Source organism: Hyperoodon ampullatus (genome assembly GCF_949752795.1).
Source record: "Hyperoodon ampullatus genome assembly, chromosome: 4".
In the NCBI taxonomy this organism is placed as follows: domain Eukaryota; kingdom Metazoa; phylum Chordata; class Mammalia; order Artiodactyla; family Ziphiidae; genus Hyperoodon; species Hyperoodon ampullatus.
Window position 1 is genome coordinate 116,301,362 of NC_136917.1, and position 26,604 is coordinate 116,327,965.

General features: G+C 34.8%; 1 protein-coding gene across 5 annotated transcripts in view; it reads right to left on the minus strand.

Moving 5' to 3' along the window:
* Positions 1-215: 215 nt before the first annotated feature.
* Positions 216-26,604, minus strand: part of POLK (DNA polymerase kappa) — a gene marked incomplete at its 3' end in the record, with an annotated part of 47,185 nt that continues 20,796 nt past the window's right edge. For 2 of the 5 annotated variants that reach the window (XM_079703436.1, XM_079703439.1), the window contains 10 exons: positions 22,081-22,212; positions 18,780-18,933; positions 14,999-15,238; positions 13,708-13,832; positions 12,225-12,391; positions 9,590-9,622; positions 6,329-6,425; positions 3,812-3,983; positions 1,147-2,110; positions 232-340 (listed from right to left, as the gene is read on the minus strand). In XM_079703436.1, coding sequence (XP_079559562.1) covers positions 232-340; positions 1,147-2,110; positions 3,812-3,983; positions 6,329-6,425; positions 9,590-9,622; positions 12,225-12,391; positions 13,708-13,832; positions 14,999-15,238; positions 18,780-18,933; positions 22,081-22,212 — 2,193 coding nt within the window. Of the gene's footprint in view, positions 341-534; positions 578-1,146; positions 2,111-3,811; positions 3,984-6,328; positions 6,426-9,589; positions 9,623-12,224; positions 12,392-13,707; positions 13,833-14,998; positions 15,239-18,779; positions 18,934-22,080; positions 22,213-26,604 lie in introns of all 5 variants that reach the window. The other 3 variants (XM_079703437.1, XM_079703438.1, XM_079703440.1) reach the window with 3 other exon arrangements.

A 26,604-nucleotide genomic window follows, 5' to 3' on the forward strand; every position in this document is an offset into this window, starting at 1 on the left:
TATAATGGAAGTGGAATTCTCATTGCTATCAAAAAAATATACAGAAGTAAATTAGTATATATTCCAAATTCATATAAAGGAAATGTCATTTGGGGAGGGCTTATTGCACTTGCCTTTCACTCAATGAACCTGTAAGCCTGGAATGAGGAAGAATACATTCACTGATTATAAAATAACAAGTTTCAATCAAAAATTAATGATAAAATGTTCAACGTTCATTTAAAAAATATATCAAGGGTGTGTCTGGGACTGTTTGGTTTTGTTTTCTTTGATGCCGAGTACTTTGTCATCAGTCCTGGCCTGGAATAAAAAAGAACATGCAATTAAAATGCATGAAGAACTACAAAACAAAAAACAAAAAAATATAAAATAATAAAATCCATGAAGAGATTTAAAAAATTGTTTATGCAAATAATTGATTTAAAAACTTTTACTTAATGATTTCTAAAAGCAAATTTTAACATTTCTTAAAAATCAGACCTCAAAATATAACAATTTCATAGCCAGCTTTATTAAAACTCAAATTAGCCATACCTGTTTGCTTTTGTTCCAATCTTCTGTACTTTGCCTGAGTTATTTTTAGAGGGAAGAAATTCCACAATGAATAACATGAAATAATTAAAAAGCTTTCTAAAAATTTAAAGAGTTAAGGTTGACTGATTAAAGATAATAAAAACTTCCTTAGTACTACATTGTTCGAATTTATATATACCAGAAACTAATGTATAGCATAATTTCTTTGTAATTTACTTGTTTCATTAGTATTACAGCTGATTTTGAAGTTGGGTTAGAGTCGGAACTACCAAAAAACAAGTTAAAGAGGCTTTTTGGCTATATAATTATAGTTAAGTTACCACTGTGCCTTGGCAAGTGTTCTCTGAAGGAATTTCTGTATTGATTAGATCACTCAGCTCCCTAAACCTTTGAGTTCATTCTGTGCTAAATCAAGCCCAAACCAGAGGTTTCCCAAAATTTAAAATCTAATGTCTTCAGCTAATTCTAACCCACCGTTAAGGTAACTAACATTTTCCTAAATGGCAGCGTACATGAACTATCCCTTTCAAGGTGTATGTTTCAGATTTAACAACAATCTCAATTTTAATAAAACATTCCTAGAAAATCAAGTTCTTTAAAATAACTGTAAACTCACCAGTACTTGTGGTGCTTTCTTTGGGTTGGTTAACTGGATTAACCTTATCCTTTCTCAGTTCCTGGATAATGCCTTTATTTAAGCAAACATCTACATGCACATTGAATAGGGTAAGATCTGAAGTCTTTTGTTCTAGGTTACAAACAGGACAAACGAGGACTTGGTCACTGATCACTTCACATAAATAAGGTTGTAGGGGCTCTTTCCTTCTTAATGATGCAACATCTTCATTTTCCAGTGAAACAGTGCAACAATTTTGAGGACAGTGTTCCATGTTAAACGATTTGCTTGGAAGACTAGAACATTCCTCTTTGCTGTGCTTATTACTTAGCGCACCTACACCTTCTGTATTAGATGGATTACCAGTAGTCTCTGCCAACGCTACAGAATCTACTGATGTGATCTCTGTATTCTTCTGATGAGTTTCATCATTCTGCTTCTCACAGACAGAAACAGAATCATGTACATTTTCTTTCTCGTTCACTTCTGTAGAGGAAGCATGTGAACGTGAGGACATTTTAGAGTTTCCACTGATGGAAGGTCCATCAAGACACGCATCTACATGTTTATTAAAGGCTTCCAGACTGATGCTTCCTTGCTCCCTGAGGCAAACAGGACAGGTAAATATATGACAGTTATCTAAATTCTCCAATGTTTCTAAATTCTCACTCATCCTCTTCTTTAAAACTTGGAAGGATTGTGATGCCTGTAAACTTTGTTTATCTACAGTTTCACATTTAAATGTGTCCTGGTAGCTCCAATTCCTTTCAGATCGTTTTTTATCAAAGAAACTCTTCTTATGAGACATTTCTAGAGGTTTTAGAAACTGATCTTTGTCAGTTTTCTCTAGTATACACCTGGTGGCTGACAGGGCTTGGTTTCCAGGCTGTAAGAAGCCAATAATGCTCCTTTGTTGGTGTTTCTTCTCCTCTTCATTGGGAAAACCAGAGAGCCGCACCCCTAAATTAAACCAACCATAATTAATCCATTTCAAATTCAATAGAGACATTTTGCATAATACTATTATAACATATATGAAAAAGGCTGTTTAGCCAAAAATAATAAGCAACACTGTATTTTCTGAATTAAAGGATGCTTTTTCAAAGGTGGTATTATGAGTGGAAATTAACTTTCTTTATAAAGCTGGGTATACTAAATAGTAAGTATCTACTGGAGTTAGCATGATTATATAGGTCTTTCAGTTAATACCTGACACGTGATACCATTAAATATCGAGTAACTAATTGGAGTCAATTGCATAGATTCTTTAGCTCCCTTTTTTGCAATAGGCGCTATTTTTTAGAGCAATTTTAGGTTCTCAGCAAAGTTGAGTAGCAAGTACAGAGAGTTCCCATATACTATCTGCCCCACACATGCACTCCTCCTCCACTATCAACATCCTACACCAGAGTGGTCCATTTGTTACAATCAATGAATCTATACTGACATGACATTATTACTCAAAGTTCATAGTTTACATTAGGGTTCACTCTTGATGTTGTACATTCTATGGGTTTTGACAAATGTACAATGATATGTATCCACCATTATAGCATCATACAGAATAGTTCCACTGCCCTAAAAATCCTCTGTGCTCCGCCTATTCCTCCCTCCCCCCACCCCTGACAACCACTGATCTTTTTAGTATCTCCATAGTTTTGCCTTTTCCAGAATGTCATACGTTGGAATCATACAGGATGTAGCTTTTTCAGATTGGCTTCTTTCAGTTAATAATATATAAGTTTCCTCTATGTCTTCATGGCTTGACAGCTCATTTCTTTTCTTCTCCCCCACCCTCTACTCCAATAGCTCATTTCTTTTATGTGCTGAATAATATTCTGTTGTCTAGACGTACCACAATTTCCATTCACCTACTACTGGAGGACATCTTGGTTGCTTCCAAGTTTTGGCAATTATAAATAAAGCTGCTATTAACATCCACTCTTTAGCTCTTTTAGTTAACACACTTTATTCAAATTGACTTCAGTGTGTGCTATTTTTCATATGTGAAAGTATGGCTAATGACTCATTCTTAGCAGTAAAGTTGGCATTTGGAGTGCTTATCCCTAAACATTCTCTCACTCGTTCACTTTGGAAACATGGTTCATTTGTCTTTTTTTTACCACGTGATGGCTAGAAATGTGGTTTTATAGTGCCACAATCCCTTATCTGTAATTCTGAAATCCAAAAAGCTCTGAAAATTGTAAGCAACAAATGGTAATTGATGACAAGATCGGTGTGAGACTATTTAGAGTCTTTATAACTCAGTGTGAATATTTTTTTGTTTTGCTACAGAAATAATAATGTGTTTGATCGTGAAGTGCTGCTTCAGGTCCCAAAGGAGTATTATATAATATACTCAATATGCACTGAATTTGCTTTCTAAAATCTGAAAAGTTTAAAATTTTGAAAGATATCTAACCCCAAGGATTTCAGTAAGTAGTAAGGAAAAGAATGACTTTAACTGGTTCTTACTGGAATTAAACTAATGATTGTGGCTTCACATGCATCAGGTCCTAAGAATCAAGAAAAATGGCAGTAGCATAAGTACAACTTCCTAAACAGGTTTAAGAAATAAAATGGAGGTGAGAATATTTCCCAAGTTGATTCCATGGAAAAGTCTAGCAGATTTAAGGAAAAACAAGTATAGAAAAGTCATACCCATAAGTCTTAATCTCAAGGGATGTGGAAAATCAGCATCAATTTCTGTTCTTAGCAATTCTTTAGCAATAGAAAATATTTCTTCTGCAGTAGAAACAACAGATGAAACTGTAGATGCACGAGTTTTTACTTCAAAATTCACATTCTTTAGCTTAATGGTAACGGTTCTACCCTGTAACAAACAGAATACATTATTATATATGGCTCTTTAACTTCCAGAAAAAAGTTATTTTACAGGTTAGAAAAATTCAGAAAGGTCTCTTGTGTACACAGACTACGGAAGTATAATCAATTATTTACAAAAAAACATGGTAATGTGGAGCTTTTGTAGGAGGAGGAGGAGTTGTTGCCTTACCCTCTGTGCCTAAACAAAATACTAATGAAAGACAGCAAAAACAAACACAACTTTGGCTTATGTTATAAAATAATGACGCAATCTTTAATGGTCTAGGGGCTGATCATAGAGTTTTTGTATCCACACTCCCTTCCCTATGTTTGTCAACTACATCATATAATAGTTTCTATATAAGAGAAATTTCTAGGAAGGAAGAACTCCAATGACACACTAGTTGACAGGTCTTATAATGGCAAAACACTAAACTTACAATTTTAATTCTTTGGGGTTGAGATCATTCAATGTTAAAGATCAACATTCATTAAATAAAGACCCTAAAACAGTGCCTGATGTATATTAAATGGCAATAAATATCAACTATTACAATTACAAAAAAAAACATGGTAATGAAAATTGTCATAAAGAATAACTGAAATCCATAAGTAATCTAAAAATCCCATTTTAGTCAGTAATTATTACTTCCCTCCCCAACTGACGTTTTATAAAAGACTTTCATATAAAGGGCAAAGTTAATTGATTACTTTTCTTTTTACTGAATCCTTTTTTGAGGTTAATTCAGTACCTAAAAAGATAGGGGAAAAAATCTTTCTGAAGAGACTTCATTGAAAAGATCTTCTGGACAGTTCACACTTATTGTGTGCCTACTATATGCTAGATATTATGTTAAATTTATGTTAGAACTCCTTTACAGTTATTGCTTAATGGATACAGAGTTTCACTTTGGGATAATGAAAAAGTTCTGGAGATCAAAAGTGTTGATGGTTGTACAATCTGAATGTACTTAATGCCACTAAAATGTATACTTAGAAAGTTAAAACAGTAAATTTTGTTATGTATATTTTGCTACCTCCTGGAGGTTGTGAGAGTAGGTTAGGCTTATTGACTCACTTCCAAAGAACAGAGTATGGAAAGGGAAAAATAGTAATTTCACAGTGGAGAAGCCTAGCAAACACAACTTTAACCAAGTGAGGATGGTTATTCTCACCTGTGATATCATGTGGCTATCATATACCTTGATGGGGTGTGATGAGAAGGAGACTTCATTTCTGTGGTAGTCTTTCTAAAAACCTATAACCCTGGTCTAATCATAAGAAAATCATCAGACAAACCCAGATTGGAAGACATTCTGCAGTATACCTGGCTAGTATCCCTCAAGACTCTCAAGGTCATGAAAAACAAGGAAATATGGAGAAACTGTCACAGACTAGAGGAAACTGGGAAGACATGAAAACTAAATGCAATGTGGTTCCCTGGACTGAACCCTGGAACAAAGAGAAGAAGGACATGAATGGAAAAAAACAGGTAAAACAAAAATACTGTCTGGATTTAGTTAACAGAAATGTGTTAGTGTCAGTTTCTTAGTTTTGCAAATGTACTATGATAATATAAGATGTTAATAATGAGGGAAACTGGGTATACTGGAAATTTCGATATTATCCTTGTAACTATTCTATAAACCTGAAATGATCCTAAAATTAAAAGCTTATTTAAAAATTTTTTTAAAAAGAACTCTCTATATATTTAAGGTATAACAGAGAAGGATTATAAGAAAATAGTCATCAGATATCCCTTTCTTTGTAATAACTTTTTATTGCTTTTGTATTATACTTTGTAATAACTCTACCTCTGTTTTGAGAATGTTGGAAAAATACTAAACATGGATTGTTGTGAGTGAAGATTATAAAATACAAAGTTCAAAGCCTTCCAGGTTTTGTTCTCAATGTGTTAAGCAACCTGGATTAAGGCCTTGAAACAAAATGCCTATTCCAGAAGGTCAATGTCTACCTGACAATGACATTAAAGGAAAATTGGAAAGGCATTTATAACAAGCACAGTTCTAGGGAAATCCTTCCCTATCCCTTATTCTTTACTGCCAGTATAACTCTGATTTTGAACTTATTCAAATGTACTCCCAAGGTAATATAAACTTCTCTGGAATTATACTGGAATCACTCCAGCCTCATAAGTTGCTTCTCATAAAATGACCTCATCATAGGCCTCAGATAAGGGTCAAAATTCAATTTGTCTCTATTGAAGACAAGAACTCTCTTTTCTGACACATCCCAATTTGTATTTAAATGCAAAATCTAACTCTTGGTTTAAGGTAGCTTTTTATTATTAAAAATTTAGAAAACTAAGAACACTGCATAAAAATAAAGTACCTTAAGTCCTTCTTTCTGCAGATCTTGAGCAAGTTCACTGCAAAGTTCTTGGCATAAGCTGTACTGTTCTTCTGCTTTACTTATCTCACTGAATGTCCTAGAAAGGCAAGAATGATTTTGGTGCACAAAGTAAACTACAATTCAGTATATTTTAGAAATGATATAGTACATGTAAATGGCCTAGCATTAAGTTATATTTTCTACATTACAGAATAAAGTTTTCAGATGAACTAAGATATGATTAAGTAAAAACATCCAAGATCTTCTTAAATAATGGAAGATTGTGTATAGCTAAACTGATTAGCAAAGGTGCATTTGCTCTCTACAACATTTTTTAAAAGATGATTAAAGTCACCAACATATAAGGGTAATGCCCTCAAAACTTACAAAACATTAGGATACATATGTATACAGACTCTGCTACAGAGGATTATCTTAAGAAAGTACAAATGAGAACAACATTCCAATTACTGAATGTGTATTTTCTGTAAGTGAATTATCTTCAAGTAGATTTAAGGGGTTGGTTCATGGCACCTACATAAAGTCATCTAATAGGCAACTGGAAATGGAGGGCTGGTAAGATTAAATGTAGAACTTGTGACTTCATCTGCACAAGGGTATTCAAAGGTCATATTAACATAAAGACACTAAAGAGAGAGTGGGGTAACCAGTAAAAAAGCCCGAGCAAACCCTGAATAGTCATTCAGTGAAAAGTCCCCCTTCTAACTATTCCCAGCTACCCAGTTCTCTTCCCTAGTGGCAACCAATATTGCCAGCTTCCTATTCATTATTTATTCCTCTAGAATACTGTATGCATATAAAAGCAAACAAGCAAACATTTCCCCTATATAAACAGTAGAATATTAGATACATTATTTACCACTTTGCTTTTCTCATTCATCCTGGTGAGAGTTCCCTATAAGTAAATAATTTCATTTATATATGGCAGCATAAATTCTAATTTAAAGATGTAAGATCATTTAACCAATCCTCTATTTGTAGAAACTTATTTCCAATCTTTTGCTATCACACAAAAAAATGCAGTGCATAACCATGTATACATGTAAAATGACATGTGATTACACCAGTGGAATGTATGCCTAGAAAAAGAACTGTGGGATCAAAGTACATGTGTGTCTGTGATCTTGATAGATACTGCCAAATTGCTTGCCCCCTGTGGTAGGCAAAATAATGGTCCCCGAAGATGTTCAAACCCTAATCTCTCAGAATCTAGTACTTTACATGGTAAAATGAACTTTACAGATGTGGTTAAATTAAGATGGGGCGATTATCCTGAATTATCCAGGTAGGTCCATTGTAATCTCAAGGGTCCTTGTAAGAAGGAGGCAGGAGGGTAAGAGTCAAAGAAAGACAAAATGTGAGAGTTGAAGATAGAGAATGGGGCCGTAAGCCAAAGAATGCAAGAAGCCTCTAGAAGCTTTTAGTAAAGAAATGGATTCTCCTCTGGGGCCTCTAGAAAGAATGCAACCCTGATGATACCTTAATTTTAGGACTTCTGACCTTCAGAACTGTAAGAGAATAAATTTGTGGTAATTAGTTATACCACCAATAAGAAACTAGTACACCCTCCTTCAGAGTTTAATAGCTTTTTCACTCCCATAGTCTTGCCAATAGAGTGTGCATCTTTGCCAACTTGATTAGTAAAAAATGCTATCTCAGAGAATTTTCAATCTGAATTTCTTAAATTATATGGAGACTGAGATTATTTTCACATGTTTATAAAGCCATTTGTATCGTCTTTTCTGTTAACTAATTAGATCTTTGTTCACTTTTTTCTACTGGTTTGGTGGCCCTTTCTTAAGAAATATTAATATTAGTTAATATTCTTGTACAGCAAGCAATGTTCTCAATAACAAAAGACAAAACAGAAGAAAAAATCATTAAATAGGATGATACTATCTCACTTTTGGATGCTTTTTTCCCCTCTTTTCCTTTGATTGCTTTTATGTAAATCACAGCCTAAAACAGCAATTTTTATCAAAGTCATTTACTGAGTGTGTTGTCTTGTAAAAGTCATTCATCTTTTCTAGGGAACCCCCTTGCACTGTTGGTGGGAATGTAAATGGATACAGCCACTATGGAGAACCATATGGAGGTTCCTTAAAAAACTAAAAATAGAATTACTATATGACCCAGCAATCCCACTACTGGGCATATACCCAGAGAAAACCATAATTCAAAAAGACAAATGCACCCCAATGTTCATTGCAGCACTATTTACAATAGCCAGGTCATGGAAGCAACCTAAATGCCCATCCACAAACGAATGGATAAAGAAGATGTGGTACATATATACAATGGAATATTACTCAGCCATAAAAAGGAATGAAATTGGGTCATTTGTAGAGATGTGGATGGACCTAGAGACTGTCATACAGAGTGAAATAAGTCAGAAAGAGAAAAACAAATATCGTATATAAACACATATATGTGGAATCTAGAAAAATGGTACAGATGAACTGGTTTGCAAGGCAGAAATAGAGAACAAACATGGACACCAAGGGGGAAAAGGGGGGTTGGTGGGATGAACTGGGAGATTGGGATTGACACGTATACACTAATATGTATCAAATAGATAACTAATAAGGACCTGCTGTATAAAACATAAATAAATTTCAAAAAAAAAGTCATTCAGCTTTTCTGATCATGAATAATATATGTGCAAAATGAACACAACCTTATACTAGGTCCGCGGTTCTTAAATGTCTTAGTGGAACTTTGGTTCTTTGAGGAGATAAGCGAGGGACTTTTCAAACAATGACATATTTTCCAAAACAATAAGGTTCCATCAAGATTGTAAACCACTGAACTAGATCACCTCTAAGCTCTCGTTCATCAGTATCTTACTATTTGATGCCTATGGTTATTCACCAATATTTGAAGAACTTCAGGAAGAATTTCCATCATCATTCTTAAATTTCCCAAATAACTACTCAGTATAATTTTTCTTATAAATAAGTCTAGAAATTAAGATTTAGAATCCTAAAATGCTTGGTTTTCACTGAATAGGAACAAAACCAACATTTAAAAAAATAACTGCAGTTAAATTTTTTCCCATTGAGAGCACAGCAAGCAAAGATAATAAAGCATTGCACTGGAATATTTACCGTAGGAGTATCAACTGCCGAAAACTGTTACTTGGTTTGCAAATAGATTTTTAAATTTCAGTGATAATTTACTAAAAATTAAAAATTAGTTTAAAATAATACAAATTATGAATAATTAGTAACAAAACATTACCTCTCAACACTCATGCTTTTCCTCTCTCCATCCCTTGAAATTAAAAAAAAAAAAAAGCTTTTATTTGCTTTCTCAAAGAAGACTGAGTTTCTTTTAGTCAACCAAGATGATTTTACATCAGTTACCCTTTAGAGATCTCAACGTTTTACATTAAAAGTTATACATCATGAAACACAGTGAGTTTTTTAATCTAAAAATAAAACTATCACCAAAGAATGTAGAAAGATATGCTAATATAATTACATGTGTGATGGATCAAGTCTATATCTATCAAAGAGAACAAATTTGAAAACAGGATGATATTATAAATTGTTTCTATTAAAAGCCTGAATATAAAAAATCACAACTTATAAAAACCAACAGAAGGTAGTAGCATAATGGCTTGCAGTTATAAGATATAATTAAATTTTAAATAATTTAATATCCATTATCTAGTTTTTGGCCTAGTACATTAATAATAGCCTATTTATTATTCACTTATACCACTCTATAGAAGCTCAGTCAAAATTTGCCATACAGCAATAGGATGATGACTGGGAATCTGAACCACCTAGTTTGGTTGGATTCTAGCTACTCTGGTAGGAGTAGTTAAAACCAAAAAGCTGAAATGACATGTAGATTATTCATTTTCCTAATATTTCACAAACCAATTATGAATCAAGCACTGTTCTAGGCCTTGGAGATAACAGTAATGAAGAAAACAGACCAAGTGCCTGCCTTTAAGAAACTTATATTTTAGGGACCTCCATGGTGGCACAGTGGTTAAGACTCTGTGCTCCCAATGCAGGGGGCCTGGGTTCGATCGCTGGTCAGGGAACTAGATCCCACATGCGTGCCACAACTAAGAGTTCGCATGTCACAACTAAGGAGCCTGCAAGCCACAACAAAGGAGCCCGCCTGCCACAACTAAGACTCAGTGCAACCAAATAAATAAATTAAATAAATGTTAAAAAAAATAGTTATAAAGAAACATATCTTAGTGGAAGGAGACAAATAAACAAACACAGCAGTAAATATGGAACAGGTTAGAAGGGGAGAAGTACTACAGATTAAAAAATAAAGCAAATTAGGGAAACAGAGAATGTGGATAGAAGGGAAGGTAAGTTTGCTATTTTATATTGTTAAAAATTACCTATGAGTTTCACTTAAAAGCATTGCCTGCATCTCTACCACAGGTGAATATGTGCTATGTTATATTAAAAACTATATTGCTTTCAAGCACTATGGAAATAAAAAGAGGATAATTTTTGGATTAAAGAAGAAAGTTTTATTTCTCATCACCTTCATATACTGGATTATTTATAGTACTGTGATGTCTTTCTCTTATCTTTCATTATATCCAGTCAAGATCAAAGTCAGCTACCTGGACTTGAAAGAATGAGGAGCATGGAGAGATGAGAAAAATAATAGCACATGCCTTGCAATCTCTGTAAGATTTAGCATGTCTAATTGGTTAATCAAACTTATTTTATATGCCTCCTCAGTAATCTTCTTGTTTTCCTTTAGTTTAACTATATGAATATAAAAGAGTTATTTTGAGGGCAGGCTAACAAGATGATAACAAAATCATAAAAATAGTGCCCAGTGTTAATTTTCATTCTTGTTTTTAGTGCCTTCTTTTCACCCACCCTAAACAGTGTACCCTTCTAGCTCTGGGATCCTTCTTTTTTTTTTTTTTTTGGTAGTACGCGGGCCTCTCACTGTTGTGGTCTCTCCCGTTGCGGAGCACAGGCTCCAGACGCGCAGGCTCAGCGGCCATGGCTCACGGGCCCAGCCGCTCCGCGGCATGTGGGATCTTCCCAGACTGGGGCACGAACCCGTGTCCCCTGCATCGGCAGGTGGACTCTCAAACACTGCACCACCAGGGAAGCCCTGGGATCCTTCTTTTTAAGACCTGGATGAAAGAGTGGCAGGGAGGAAACACAGGGCCTCTCCTCTAGCCGTTTCCTCTTCTCTTAGATCTTTGCATGGCTGGCCCCTTCAGGTCTCTGCCTCTGGAGAACCACTGCCAACGCCATCTCTTACCCCCCAAGTCAACGTCTATGCCCCCACGCTGCCTTACTTTCTCCATTTGTTTATTTGGTTACTTTTTATTTCCCACACTACTCTTCAAACTCCATGAAGGCAGGACTTGGTCTTGTTTACTGCTATTATCCCCAGTGCCTAGAACAGTGCCTAACACAAAGTACTCAGTACTGAATGAATGAATCATTTACAAATCTGGAAAAGAGAAGAAATACAGGTAGTTCATGAAGGCTTTCAAAGAATCGTTAAGTCTACTTGCTTAAAGGGTGAGTTCTGGAGTATGAGCCATCTTTCTTACCCCCACAATCTGATCACCAGTATTCTTACGTTCTGAACAAAGAACAAGGCAGGTACAGAAAAGAAAGCACCCATCATTCCTCTTATCCCTCTATCCAACTGCTGTAGCCAACAACCTAGGAGTGATTTTTTATTCCTCTTTTCCTTTTCTCTAACGTCCAATCTTTTGACTCTAATTCAAAAATTATATTCTGAATTGAGCTAGCCTAAAAGAAATTTAAAACATGTTATCCTTGTAGTCTCTATCTCAATGGTGAAAACTGTTATTTCAGCAAATGATAAAAAAAAGCAGAATAATTATAAATACAGATACCTTGCCAGGTGTGTTGAACCTAGACCCAGGGAAATATGAAGGAAATAATGCCAAGATGTTTCAGAGAAAAGGAGAGAAAGTAATGCCCTCTGTTGGTAGAGTTCTGTACAAGTAATAATTCCAAGGGCCTTCAACATTTTCTCTGTAACTTTTCCTATTCCAGAAACCTAGAAAAGAATCAATTTATCATTAATACATTTTAAAATTAAGATAAGAAGTGGTATTATAATCTCATCATACATTTTATAACTAATAAAAGGTATAAATAATGTGCCTAGTTTCGAAAGTCACACAAGAGAACGGCTTTAGTTACTTTTTGGCTATATTTCCTAAACTAGTGTTCCATGAAAATTAAAAATTTTTAATTCCATGGAATTTTTAAAAAGCATTTAAAAAAGAGTTCTGTGGTCATATAAACTTGAGGAATGGTAGGATAAACAACTTTTTATTCCCTTTTAATTTTTTAAAATTGAAGTATAGTTGATGTACATTATATTAGTTTCAGGTGTACAACACAGTGATTTAACATTTATATACGTTATAAATCAATCACCACAATAAGTCTAGTAATCATCGGTCACCATACAAAGTTATTATAATATTACTGACTATAGTTTCTATACTGTACATTACATCCCATGACATTTTTTTTATAACTCCAAGTTTGTACCTCTTAATCTTCTTTACCTATTTTGCCCAACTCCCCACCCCCTCCCCTCTGGAAACCACCAGTTTGTTCTCTGTAACAATGAGTATGTTTCTAGGATAAACAAACTTTAAATGAACTTTTTTATTGTAAGAATAATGAATCTTCAATAAATTAATATCTCTTGTGACCCACCAAGGGTGGTACATTCCGAAGTTCTTTGACCCCAGAACGTTTCTAACAGAACACCCATTCATACCTTAAAAATACATTGGAAAACACTGCTTTATAGCTACATCTTATATATACTAAGCTATTCAGTAGTCATTATACATTATATATTTTGATATAGCCTTTCTTCTGAGCGTTGAAAATGTTTATTTAGATTCACTAATATACATTATGCTGAGTCAGGAAAGTAAGCCCTAGAACATCAAATAGTGTATAGTACAATTATTATTTTTTAAAAAGCATATATATGCAGAACAATCTAGAAGCTGTAAAAAAAATAATAAAATATACCCTTTCTATAATCCCTGAGGGATCATGTTACCGTTTTAAAGATGGTAAAGTATTTGGGGGTTTTTTTTCTGGTCAAAAACAATTAAAATTCTAAATCTTTTCAACAAACTTTTCAACAGCCAAGCTTCCTAAACCTCACTTTTAGGATTTCACAGAAAGATTTCTTCAAGTCCAAATTAAATCATCCATTATCATTCTTGCTTGTTAGCTATCATTTTTAAAAGTTTCTGAAAGAATGATTACTATCATCCTAAATAGTATTTTTTCACAACACCGAGTATATATATAGATGACAAATTTTGCATAAAATTTCACCTTTCTAATGGGTAAGTCCTTGATGAAGTCCATCACAGCTTGTCTATTAGGGAGAATTTGGTATTGTCCATTTGGTTTATTCTTATCACTGCATACTTTCGCTAACATTGTATTTGGTGCAATGCCTTAAAAGAAGAACACTCTGATGACTCAAAGAACATGATATGTATGACTTTAAAATATGTGATAACAACACAGAAAAAAAATTTAATGCACAAATTTGAAATGATGTGGAATGCTACTTTAAAAATTACATTTGATTACTATCTGTCTCCCCAGGGCTTGCTATGGTTTTAGGAAAAGGAATTGTATTAGTTATCGTGGCAGCAGAAATGAGGAATATTTAAATCTCCATGGTATTTTAAAGTCTAAGAGTAATTTCTGAGTTTAAGTGATATTATTAGTTTACTTACTATATTTAGTAGGAATACAGGGCTGTCTTACAGAAAAGATCGAGAATATAATTTAGGATGGATGTTTACTCTTTGAAAAGGTCTTCTGTATAGATTATCCACATAAAGAAAAAAAAATCAAAGATTCTGTTTCCAGTATATTTAACACAATGATAATGAAATGCGTGTATCCTTTTTATGCTACTCACAAAGCAAATTACCCCTTTTCAGAGATGTGTTTTATAATTTTTAGGTGTCTAAATGATTAAGATAACTTGAAATAGGTATATTCAACTATGATCATCAAATAGTTCCATTTTTATACACATCTTTCTAAAATTTATTACTTATTCTCATGCTTTGGCATAGGAAGAAAAGACTAACCCAATCATAATATGGCTTTCTTAAGATAATCTAGGGTCCTCATGAATATCAGTTTCTATGCTAAGACACAGTGATACCCTCATGAGTTATTGGCATATGTAAAGCTCTTTTTCCCTTCACCAGATGATCCTAGATTGCTATGTTGCTAGTTGGTGTTTTTTCCTGTCTCATCCATATTTTGTGTGGACATATGTGGTCTCTCTTGCACTGTAAGTCTTCAAAGGGAAAACAAAGTATTATGTCCAAAACCAATTAAAATATATTTTGTGTTTCAAAAAAGATAGCTACATGAGCTTTATGATAAGTTTTTGCTTTGGACACATGGGCTTTTGAGCTTAATTCCAATTTACCTATAGGTTCACAGTATTCTGAATAGGTGTATTGTCAGAAGTTAATAAAAAAACAGCTAAGTAAAATGTTACTCTACATTTTATAGTGAGAAACTACTAATATTACACTATGTTAGCTAGTCTGAAAATTATAACTATTGGAACCATCAATATCCTTTTAAGTACCTGCACTGGCTGTCAGTGTAGTTTTTTGCTCGATTCTGAAACGAATTTCCTTTACCACTTCCTCAGCTGATGTTCCAAAAACAATTGAGTTTTGGAGTATTTGAAGATTATTCAGTTCTTCAAAGTTCACTTGGAAAGGATTTCCTGGGGACTGCAAATCAGGAGGACTATCTTCAAAAAGTAGAGGAGAGATGGATCGTTCCTGCTCACACAGTTTATTAACTTCCTTTCCTGGTTTATCTAAATTATAAACAGGAACAGTAATTCATCTTCATTTTGAAAAGTACATACTTCATAAATTAGGTTTCCCTACAGTCTTTCTAAAGACAAATCTAGTTTAGTTTTCTTTCTAAGAACCAAGATCAGAAATGTTAGCATTTATATTTTTAACTGTTTACCAAAGAAAACACTGATTCTAAGTTTTTCTTAAAAGGAATATTATCCATTTCCATTGTATACATTTTAAAACGAAATATCTTATGTAAATCTCACTAATTTTTGTACTGAAATTAATTGAAACCCAGAATTGGAATTAGATTCACAGTACTTTTTTCTCAAAAAGATGAAAGGTTTCTTACCTTTACTCATCTCTAGAGGAAAAAAAGAATCTTCTTAAATTAGAATTCAGGAATAAGGAAAAAGGTGTTAAGCAACATAGAACAATTATGCCTGAAAGATAAATTTTGCTTTGGGAGGGGGAAAAAAGCCTAAAAATTTTTTTCATTCATGGAAGAACTTTTCAAATGTTAAATAATCTGAATTTTCTTCTTTCAAATGCTGATTTTAATTTTGACTTGTTTGTTTATAAAGTATCACTTTTACTAAGAGCACATTTGAAATAAATAGAAATTACTTCTGGAAGTTATATTTCTTTAAATATATAAATTCTTAAGGTCTAATCAGATTAACCATGGTCCAAGTTTAAGAGTGAGAAGCCTTTGTTATTATCAAAAGGCAGCAAACTAATATTAATATTAAAAAGTAAAGTAAAAAAACTAATCTGGTTATTATTTCATTTTAGTTGCATTTTTCATAAATGAACTGTGAAATACACTTAAATCTATACAGATACTAAAAATGTCCTTATGAACAAATCCACTGAAGACTTTACTTTCCGGGTTTAATGGAGGAGAAATCAGTTGAAGTGTAAAATTCATAAAAACTAAGATTAACAACAGAGCTTTCTCATCCATTTCATAATCTTATTACATATAAATGTTTTCCAAATTAAGGTAAATACAGATGCAAAAATTAAATTTCTAGTTTCAAGACACATATACTTAAAAAATGAAGTTGGCCTTTTCAAAAGATTTTATAAAGATAATATAAATAAAATGACAGACACTTAATTAGTTTCAAATTTTTAAGTATGTAATATGAATTAAGTTACAGACAGGTATTTTCCAAATCTGAATTCCCAGGCCATATACAAAACAAGCCTTATTTTCAAACTTACACTGGCTGTTATTTATGTACTTTAGTTCCTTTCATTTTCCATTATCTGGTTTTAAAATGTAGAGCAATTCAGGGGGATTAAGACTAAGGCACAGCTGAAATGGTATTTACCTGGACCCTCTTTTTCCCAACTAGATGTGTGAAAGTCAAGGTAAAGAGCTACGGAAAACCTGCAGGCCACGTAAGGCACGTTCACAACCTCCTTCTGCAGTTCCTTAGGCCATGTTTTGTACCTCATGCTTCTATCACACTGCCCTCAGGTGAGTCACTGATAGTAGGATACTACAGTAGAAAGCAAAGCATATGCTGTTTTCAGGTTCATTGTTTAGAGCCGCTGCTGAATGGTGTAGTTACCGTTTCAATCTGTCTACTTCTCTGTGAGGCCTGGCTATGCAACCAACTGCTGAAGTGGTTTCTTATTCGCTTTCTGAAAGAAATATCTTTATAAGCCTCATAACTGAGGTGATCAGCATATAAAAGTAAGGTTTCTTATAATTTGAAACAGTAGGATTAAGATCCCATCTGGATGGCAAGTGCTAAAAAGTATACAGTACAGTATTTTAGCTTTTTACATTGCCTGGCACCATCTAGATTTATGAGAGAATAAACATAAAATAATAATTATTATTATTTTATTTCTTTACAGACTGCGCCTTTTAGAAAAGGGGCAAACAGCAGAAAAATCCCTTGGACTTTAGAGGAAGGTATATCAACCACCTGCCATGACTCCAACTCACTGTTGACAGCTTCTCTGGGCATAATGTGAAATCAGACATGCCTGAAAGTCCAGCCCACAGGGACTTATATATGAAAAAAAAAAGTTAAACTATTTAAATTGCTTAAGAATATGAAATACATGAAGAGGAAAGTACATAAATAAATATGTTAAAAGCAACAGATATTAAAAATTCACATCCTCATAATGAGTGTGGACATATAGTAAATGAAAAGAACATTAGTAAAGAATGAAAACATTTACCTTAGTCCCAATATAATTTTTTTATAACATATTGTGAAAGTAGTTATTATAGGTGACCCTCAGGGGATGCTTTGACATAACTATTTAATGGCTCCCCTCCTTTCTCCTGTGAAAAGTAAGGAACTAACAAAGTAAGATTTTAAGCAAAGTGACATTAGACTTTGTGTGTCACTTCCTCAAACAATAAAGTTATATTAAGAGCAAAAAAGCTTTTGCTCCAAGCCTCTGTGTCCAGAAATTATGTTTGTTTATTGTTTAATGTTTCTCTTAAAGAGAGAGACCTACCCCATTAGAGCTCTAAGTAAGGTAATAAAATTATGATTCGATGTCCATACTAAATTTGCTCCAAAGATGTGAGCCCCAAACAATGGTAAAGTTAGAAATTTATGGCATTGAGGATCCACCATTTTTGCTTCAGGGAAAGTTACAAAGAGCTTCCCCACCACAGCCTGTCCCCTCTGAAGCAGTTAATGAGTTGTACACATGAAACATGGCTATGGGTTTTGAGCAAACCCTCTATTTCTACCTTTTCATCCAGGTGAACTTTGCTCAGGGGTCCAGGGCAGTGCTGGCATTTGAAGTAATCACACCTCTGACAGAGGACTGAAAGCAGTACGTGTATTATCTGCATGATTTTTGGCATTGTTTTGGGTAGGTAATAAGGGGCTCATTTGAAAAAAACCTTGGGGTCATAAAACTTGTTTCATTATATATAAAAAGAATCAAAATAAGATCTAAGGCCAAGAAGGGAGTTGGGGAGTCATTAATTTCGGCAAGGTTAAGAACAGTAATCACTGCATAAATAGATTATAGAAAATTTGGGAAATTAAAAAAAACCCATCCAATGTTTTGATATGTTCGAGGCTAATTAAAAAAGAATCTATTTTCTATTAACAGCTGCATAAAAAGGCCACTATAAACAAAGAACCTCCTCAGATTCAAGGCAATCCAACCCCTGGTTAATTATATCTTACGGAAAAAACTGCTATGAAGTTACTTTGTTTAGGGACTCTGCACACTCTTAAAGTCTAGAGATTTAACAATCTCATTTGGTTTAAAAGTGGCATTCCACACATTTATCTCAGAAAACCCACTTGGTTGTGCCATGCAGCTTGTGGGATCTTAATTCCCCAACCAGGGATCAAATCCGTGCCGCCTGCAGTGGAAAGAGTAGAGTCCTAACCACTGGACCACCAGGGAATTCCCTGATTTTTCATTTTTAATACTTTTTCATAATAAAGCTATATTTATTCCTGCCCCTATGCATCCTAATGAGTTAACTGGTTAATTCAAAGGATTTTTTGTTTGTTTTTTTTCTTAGTGTGAACATTCTAATAAATTGCTTACCATTTTCTAGAGAGTTCCCTGTTTTGATGAAATACTTCCTTTTGTCCTCAGGCCAATTTTGTCTTTCCTCTAAATGCTTTGTTATATTCATGTAGGCTTCATCAAGACTCGTGGCCATAAAATTGGGATCATAATCAGCAAGTATTTCCTTAACCTTCGAAAGGAACAAAATGGTTTAATTTTGCTGCCAAAGCAAAACTTGCCACATACAGCTGATAAGAAACATTAATATTCTTACTTTGCAACTATAGTAAGGATTCTATAATCAATAGCTCATGGATTTAGGGAATAAATAATTTATTGCTAGGGCAAGTTTGTCCAAATTCTCTTTTGTATTAAAATAGATTACAAAGGCAGAAGACCATGAAATAGCTTCATTTGATATAATCTCTATTTAGCCACCTATATCTATATATAATAAGTGATTCAAATAAACAACATCATTCTGATAGGCCCATAAAAAATGGTTAAGCAACATAATTTTAGGTGGCAAGTCAAAAGCAGAAGTGGGAACAATAGGATCCTGCTCTCCTTTACCTTTTACGATTGTTTTTGTTCTTTTTTTTAGGTAAGAAGTGGATTTATTTAGTTAGTTATTTTTAAATTTTATTTACTTATTTATTTATTTCTGGACTGCGTAGGGTCTTCATTGCTGGGTGCGGGCTTTCTCCAGTTGTGGCGAGTGGGGGCTACTCTTCATTGTGGTGTGCAGGCTTCTCATTGCAGTGGCTTCTCTTGTTGCGGAGCACAGGCTCTAGGCTTGCAGGCTTCAGTAGCTGTGGCGCATGGGCTCAGTAGTTGTGGCTCGTGGGCTCTAGAGCACAGGCTCAGTAGTTGTGGCTCATGGGCTTAGTTGCTCCGCAGCATGTGGGATCTTCCCAGACCAGGGATTGAAACCATGTCCCCTGCACTGGCAGGCAGATTCTTAACTACTGCGCCACTAGGGAAGTCCCGAAGTGGACTTGTTTAGAGAGAGACACACTCCACAGACAGAGCGCGGGCCATTTCAAAAGGCGAGAGCAGCCTTGGGAGAAGCACACTCCACAGACAGAATGTGGGTCATTTCAGAAGGTGAGAAAGGCCCATTTTTGTTCATTTTAAAAAGGAATAATCTTACGTGAAGGTATTATGTTGCTTTAGAAAGTAGTTCTACTCCAATTAATTATAATATGTCCATAAAACTCCACTCAGTACACACATTAATGCATGTATCCATTCAGAAAACAAAAATCAGGATTTAGAATGGAAAAGATGACAAAATCTGTAGTGTAAGTCTGTGTCTATATTAAATGATGGGGAAAAGTCTGGAGTTGAATCTTGGGATAAAAGAAATATGTAAAGAGATCAGAATCTCTGCATGATTCCAGAAATGCCTTTTATATAAGATAGTTTTATTATATGAAAGTATGAATTTTTTTTAACCACTGAAGTATTAGCTGAAGTTAGAAGAACTGGTTGCCAAAATAATATGTATATTGGAAAAACATACTTGCTGAATTATGTTATGTTTCACCTAGTGTTTAAAAGCTGTCTGCCGTACCATAAGAAAACTTTTTTTGACATTTTATAAAAAGAAAGCATTTTAGCTTAATATAATTATGAACAGCTGAGTCAAAGGTAATTTTAGAAAATGGTGACATAAAACTTGGCCAAGCTTTACTCAGAGAGTACCTTAATTAGCTTTGTTCTTGTAGAAGAAACCAATTCTACAATGTGCTCAAATGGAATCTTTCTAGTGAAAATGAAACTCTGGAAGGTCTGTAGTTGGCAGCCAACTAAGATTATTCTGAATGAGAAGTACTCTCTGGAGACAATGAATACTCACTAACTTCCTTTACATAGGATACTGCTTTAAGAACAAAAATAGACAGACTCCAGTAAAAATCAAGCATTTAGGCTTGGAGAGCAGTTAAAGCTATTCCATTCTTTTTGTATAAAACAAATATGGTTTTTTCTTAAACGTTTAAACCAAGCCATAAATATTAATGCATTTATAATCAGTGAATTTGCACTGTAGTTCATTTACAGATAAGAATCCATTTGTCATCTGCAAATAAACTAGCTAGATCCTGATTGAATTTGAAGAAAGATTTCTCCATCTTATGTAAATAACTAGAGAGAACTAAAAACAATTTAGTTCTCATTGTCATACTGTCAGAAGTTTTACTGAGTTAAAGCAGAAGTTAAAAAAATTCTTGCAAAGTCTTTGAAGGATTTTCAAACTTATTAAAAGCTTATAATATTTATGGTTGGCATTTTATCTCTACTTAAGAATACAGTAAAACAGATAAGCAGTAACCTGTGTGAACCTGCTTCCAGTTCCCCACCACCTCTGCAGATGTAGGCACAAAAGCACTTGCTTCCACAGGCTGTTTTTGAAAGAATTTTTAAAAACTTTAAAAAAACTGGGGGTGGAGCATCATTTTGTTTTGGGGGAGGTTTCACTGCTAGGGGAAATGAGGTGGAATACAAATAAGAAGAGTGAATCTAAAGACAATTTACGAGACTAAATGGTAATAATGGCCAGAGTTTTTAAGTGTTTCAATTCAGAGAGTAGGCTTTAACACACTGCATTTTGCCACAGTATAAAAATGTTTGAGGTCGTATACTAAAATTTCAATTTATGACTGAAGTTTTAGCAGTGTCATGATAGTCCAGTTGTTACCACAATTAGAGAAAAGGGCAGTTTTTCATATATGACAGTTTAGGCAATTTTAGTGAATAATCAAATCTTTATTTTTCAGAGAATCTTTTCAAAGCAATAGATTATTCCCCTTTTTCTTTGATTACAGCCTTCTGGATATTAAACGCTCATAAGCACCTTTCCTAGATTATGGGGCAAGGAGAGCAGCTAATCAAAATAAGTTAATTTTGTTACCGTTTAAAAACATTGATAAAAAGTTTATTCAGAAAAGAGCTTGGAATTAATGACTTGGAATTAATTCTGTAGATTATAAATATAAGGTGATTCTAGAAGAAAATGTACATTGCACATTAACAGAAAAATAGCTAAAGTTAATTTAGGTTATAATTAAGGCAATTCAGAGTTTTCTGGGGAAATAAGAGTTTTCTATGCAGACAGAAAAACACATGGAAAAGCAAAGAACTGGGAAATAGAAGAGTGTATTCTGGACACATATGCAGCTCAGTATTTGACATATAAGCTGAGGAAGTGGTAGAAGGGAGACTTGAAGGGATAAGCTAAGGCTAAATTCTGATGTGCTACAGTATTTGGACTTGACTCTGTAGATGATAGGAAATCATCAGAAGGCTATAAGTAGGGGTGAGACATCAGACTTACCTCTCTACTCACAGCTCGGTATTTGTCAAAGTTTGGGGGCACTATAATAAGTTGTGGGCAGAGTCTTTTTGCAATGAATCCTGGCATGGCTGCACGAACACCAAATCTCCTTGCGTGGTAATTCGAAGTAGACTGAAAAAAATGGACCACATGGGGAAAAATATTCAAACCTAAATGGACATATTGATCGATGCTTTCAAAAGAAACATTATTGATGTGCATTTTCAATTCAAGGACATTTCTTTTATAGGCCACTGTCTCAAATCAAGCTTTGATTTTATCCTGTTGTGGTATAACACTATGACCCTCTCCCACTGCTGTACCATATTTATAACGTGACGTGAGGTAATAAGCAAGACTGTGCTAATAAAAAGGTTCTCTTATGTTTTCAGTAACTAAACTTCATTGGTTTTAATGCATACCTGTAATATAGTATATATAAAAGTTTAGATGATAGTGGGTGATGTTACATTAAAGTAATAAAATAGTAGTAGTCAAGTAACAGCTATAAAGCAATATAGTACAAATAATATAGAAGTTACAAAAAGTAATAGTATGCAAAGTAATGGTATAGTATAATAGTATGGATTTGGAATTTTGTAAGTTTTTGATCTAGAAAAAAAGCAAAACAAAGTTCTAATATATGGTCAGTTAAATTAAGTCTCAAACATGAAGTGATTAAAGCATAAAATAACTTTAAAAATTAAGCTTTATTTCTTAATGCTTGAATATCTTTTTTGGTGAAAACATTTTGACTACGAGATGGTACTAAACAATTATGAGAGTGTTGCAGCAAAAATAGAAATGAGACTTTTGTTTTCTGATAAACAAGGAAAATAAGGAAACAATGAATAGGCTGGGGAAACAACATAAACAGGACTGAAAGAGTTAAGCAATCTTGGTTATTCTTTAGCTGTTACTACTAACAAACACTTGTAGCTAGACTTGTCCTTCACAAAGCTGATTACTCTGACTCCATACAAATTACCCTTTGCACCTGGCACTTCTTCTCCCCCTACATTCCCTTGTAGCACTCTTCATTGCAGAAAGAAGGTCACAGGCCGATAATCACTGTCACCAGACCCAGTTGCTGAGCCTCTTGATGCCAGCTTTGGCCAAGAATTTGCAGAAGAAAAGAAATGCAAGACCTTCATTACTTTGAGCCTTATCACCTACCCTAGACCACAAGCCCCAGGCTATACAAACTTCCCCTATTACCCAGGGAAGGGGCACAGCTCTTGAGGTGCTACCCTGCTGTGTTACCCCCTTTGCTTGGCAAAAGGAATAAAGCTACTCTTTTCTACTTCCTCCAAACTCTGTCTCCATATTTTTTATTTGGCATTGGTGGACAGGGAGCCAAAATTTTGTCATTGAGAGTAAAAAGAACATTACTTATTAAATCCTGTTGATGAAGATACCTGACAACAATCTAGATTAATGTGGCAGGCCATAATACCATTTAGAAAAAACTAATCACAAATGGAATCCTTGGAATCTCAACTGAAAATTCAAAGAAAGCAAACAAAATCTGCCAAATGAAAGCATTATTTCAGAATGATAATATAAATTTGCCATTAATAGTTTTCAAATGGTGTTTAAGAAATCTTGATAGTATTCAAAACTATGCTAATCCTTGGTCAATATTCTGGACTAGAAAGTATAGACAGCACTTGAAGGACAAACCAATGCTTTAAATATAAATAAATCTAATGGAATTGATATAAAAGCTAGATCTACAGTAGAGTACAAACACAATTTTAGATATGACTTCCTTTAACTTTGAGGTTTGTGGGGGATTATAAATCACAGCCACAGCCTTTTACAGTTCCTCCTGTCAAAAGGTGGGTTGTGGTTCCTCATACCAAGAGACTTGGTTGTGACTTGCTTTGACCAAAAGAATGTGAGGGAGTGACATTATGCGAGTCCTGAAACCTAGGCATTAAAAAGTCTGCAGCTTCTGGAGAGATTGGTTCAAGATGGTGGAGTAGAAGGACGTGCGCACACTCCCTATTGCAAGAGCACTGGAATGACAACTAACTACTGAACAACCATCAACAGGAAGACACTGGAACTCACCAAAAAAGGTACCCCACATCCAAAGACAAAGGAGAAGCTGCAATGAGACAGTAGGAGGGGCGCAATCACAATAAAATCAAATCCCAAAACTGCTGGGTGGGTGACTCACAAACTGGAGAACAATTATACCACAGAAGTCCACCCACTGGAGTGAAGCTTCTGAGCCCCACATCAGGCTTCCCAACTGGGGGGGTCCAGCAACAGGAGGAGGAATTTTCAGACAACCAGACTTTGAAGGCTATCGGGATTTGGCTGCAGGACTTCTACAGGACCAGGGGAAACAGAGACTCCACTCTTGGAGGGTACACACAAAGTAGTGTGCACATCAGGACACAGGGGGAAAGAGCAGTGACCCCATAGGAGACTGAGCCAGACCTACCTGCTAGTGTTGGAGGGTCTCCTGCAGAGGCAGCAGGGGGTGGCTGTGGCTCACTGTGGGGACAAGGGCACTGGCAGCAGAAGTTCTGGGAGGTACTCCTTGGTGTAAGCCCTCCCAGAGTCCGCCATTAGCCCCACCAAAGAGCCTGTAGGCTCTAGTCCTGGGTCACCTCAGGCCAAACAACCAACAGGGAGGGAACCCAGCCCCACCCATCAGCAGGCAAGCAGATTAAAGTTTTAGTGAACTCTGCCCACCAGAACAACACCCAGCTCCACCCAACACCAGTCCCTCCCATCAGGAAGCTTGCACAAGCCACTTAGATAGCCTCATCCACCAGAGGGCAGACAGCAGAAACAAAGAGAACTACAATCCTGCAGCCTGTGGAATGAAAACTACATTCACAGAAAGATAGACAAAATGAAAAGGCAGAGGACTATGTACCAGATGAAGGAACAAGATAAAACCCCAGAAAAACAACTAAATGAAGTGGAGATAGGCAACCTTCAGAAAAAGAATTCAGAATAATGATAGTGAAGATGATCCAGGACCTCAGAAAAAGAATGAAGGGAAAGATTGAGAAGATGCAAGAAATGTTTAACAAAAACCTAGAAGAATTAAAGAACACCTAGAAGAATTAAAGAACAAACAGAGATGAACAATACAATAACTGAAATGAAAAATACACTAGAAGGAATCAATAGCAGAATAACTGAGGCAGAAGAATAGATAAATGACTTGGAAGACAGAATGGTGGAATTCACTGCCATGGAACAGAATAAAGAAAAAAGAATGAAAAGAAATGAAGACAGCCTGAGAGACCTCTGGGACAACATTAAACGCAAAAACATTCGCATTACAGGGGTCTCAGAAGGAGAAAAGAGAGGGAAAGAACCCAAGAAAATATTTGAAGAGATTATAGTCAAAAAATTCCCTAACATGGGAAAGGAAATAGCCACCCAAATCCAGGAAACGCACAGAGTCTCAGGCAGGATAAACCCAAGGAGAAACATGCCAAGACACATACTAATCAAATTGACAAAAATTAAAGACAAAGAAAAATTATTAAAAGCAACAAGAGAAAAATGCCAAATAACATACAAGGGAACTCCTATAAGGTTAACAGCTGATTTCACAGCAGTAACTCTACAAGCCAGAAGGGAGTGGCACGATATATTTAAAGTGATGAAAGGGAAGAAACTACAACAAAGATTACTCCACCGGGCAAGGAACTCATTCAGAGTAAGCAAAAGCTTTACAGACATGCAAAATCTAAGAAATTCAGCATCACCAAACCAGCTCTACAAAAAATGCTAAAGGAAATTCTCTAAGTGGGAAACACAAGAGAAGAAAAGAACCTACAGAAACAAACACAAAACAATTAAGAAAATGGTAATAGGAACATATTTATCAATAATGACCTTAAATGTGAATGGATTAAATGCTCCAAACAAAAACTCAGGTTCGCTGAATGGATACAAAAACAAGACACATGTAAATGCCGTCTACAACAGACCCACTTCACACCTAGGGACACATACAGACTGAAAGTGAGGGGATGAAAAAGATATTCCATGTAAATGGAAATCAAATGAAAGCTGGAATAGCAATACTTATATCAGATAAAATAGGCTTTAAAATAAAGAATGTTACAAGAGACAAGGAAGGACACTAACATAATGATCAAGGGATCAATCCAAGAAGAAGACATAACAGTTATAAATATATATGCACCCAACATAAGAGCACTTCAATACATAAGGCAAATGCTAACAGCTATGAAAGAGGAAATCGACAGTAACACAATAATAGTGGGGGACTTTAACACCTCACTTATACCGATGGACAGATCATCCAGACAGAAACTTAATAAGGAAACAAAAGCTTTAAATGACACAATAGACCAGATAGGTTTAATTGATACTTATAGGACATTGCAGCTGAACATGGCTGAATACACTTTTTTCTCAAGTGCATGCAGAACATTCTCCAGGATAGATCACATCTTGGGTAACAAATCAAGCCTTGGTAAATTTAAGAAAATTGAAATCATATCAAGCATCTTTTCCAAC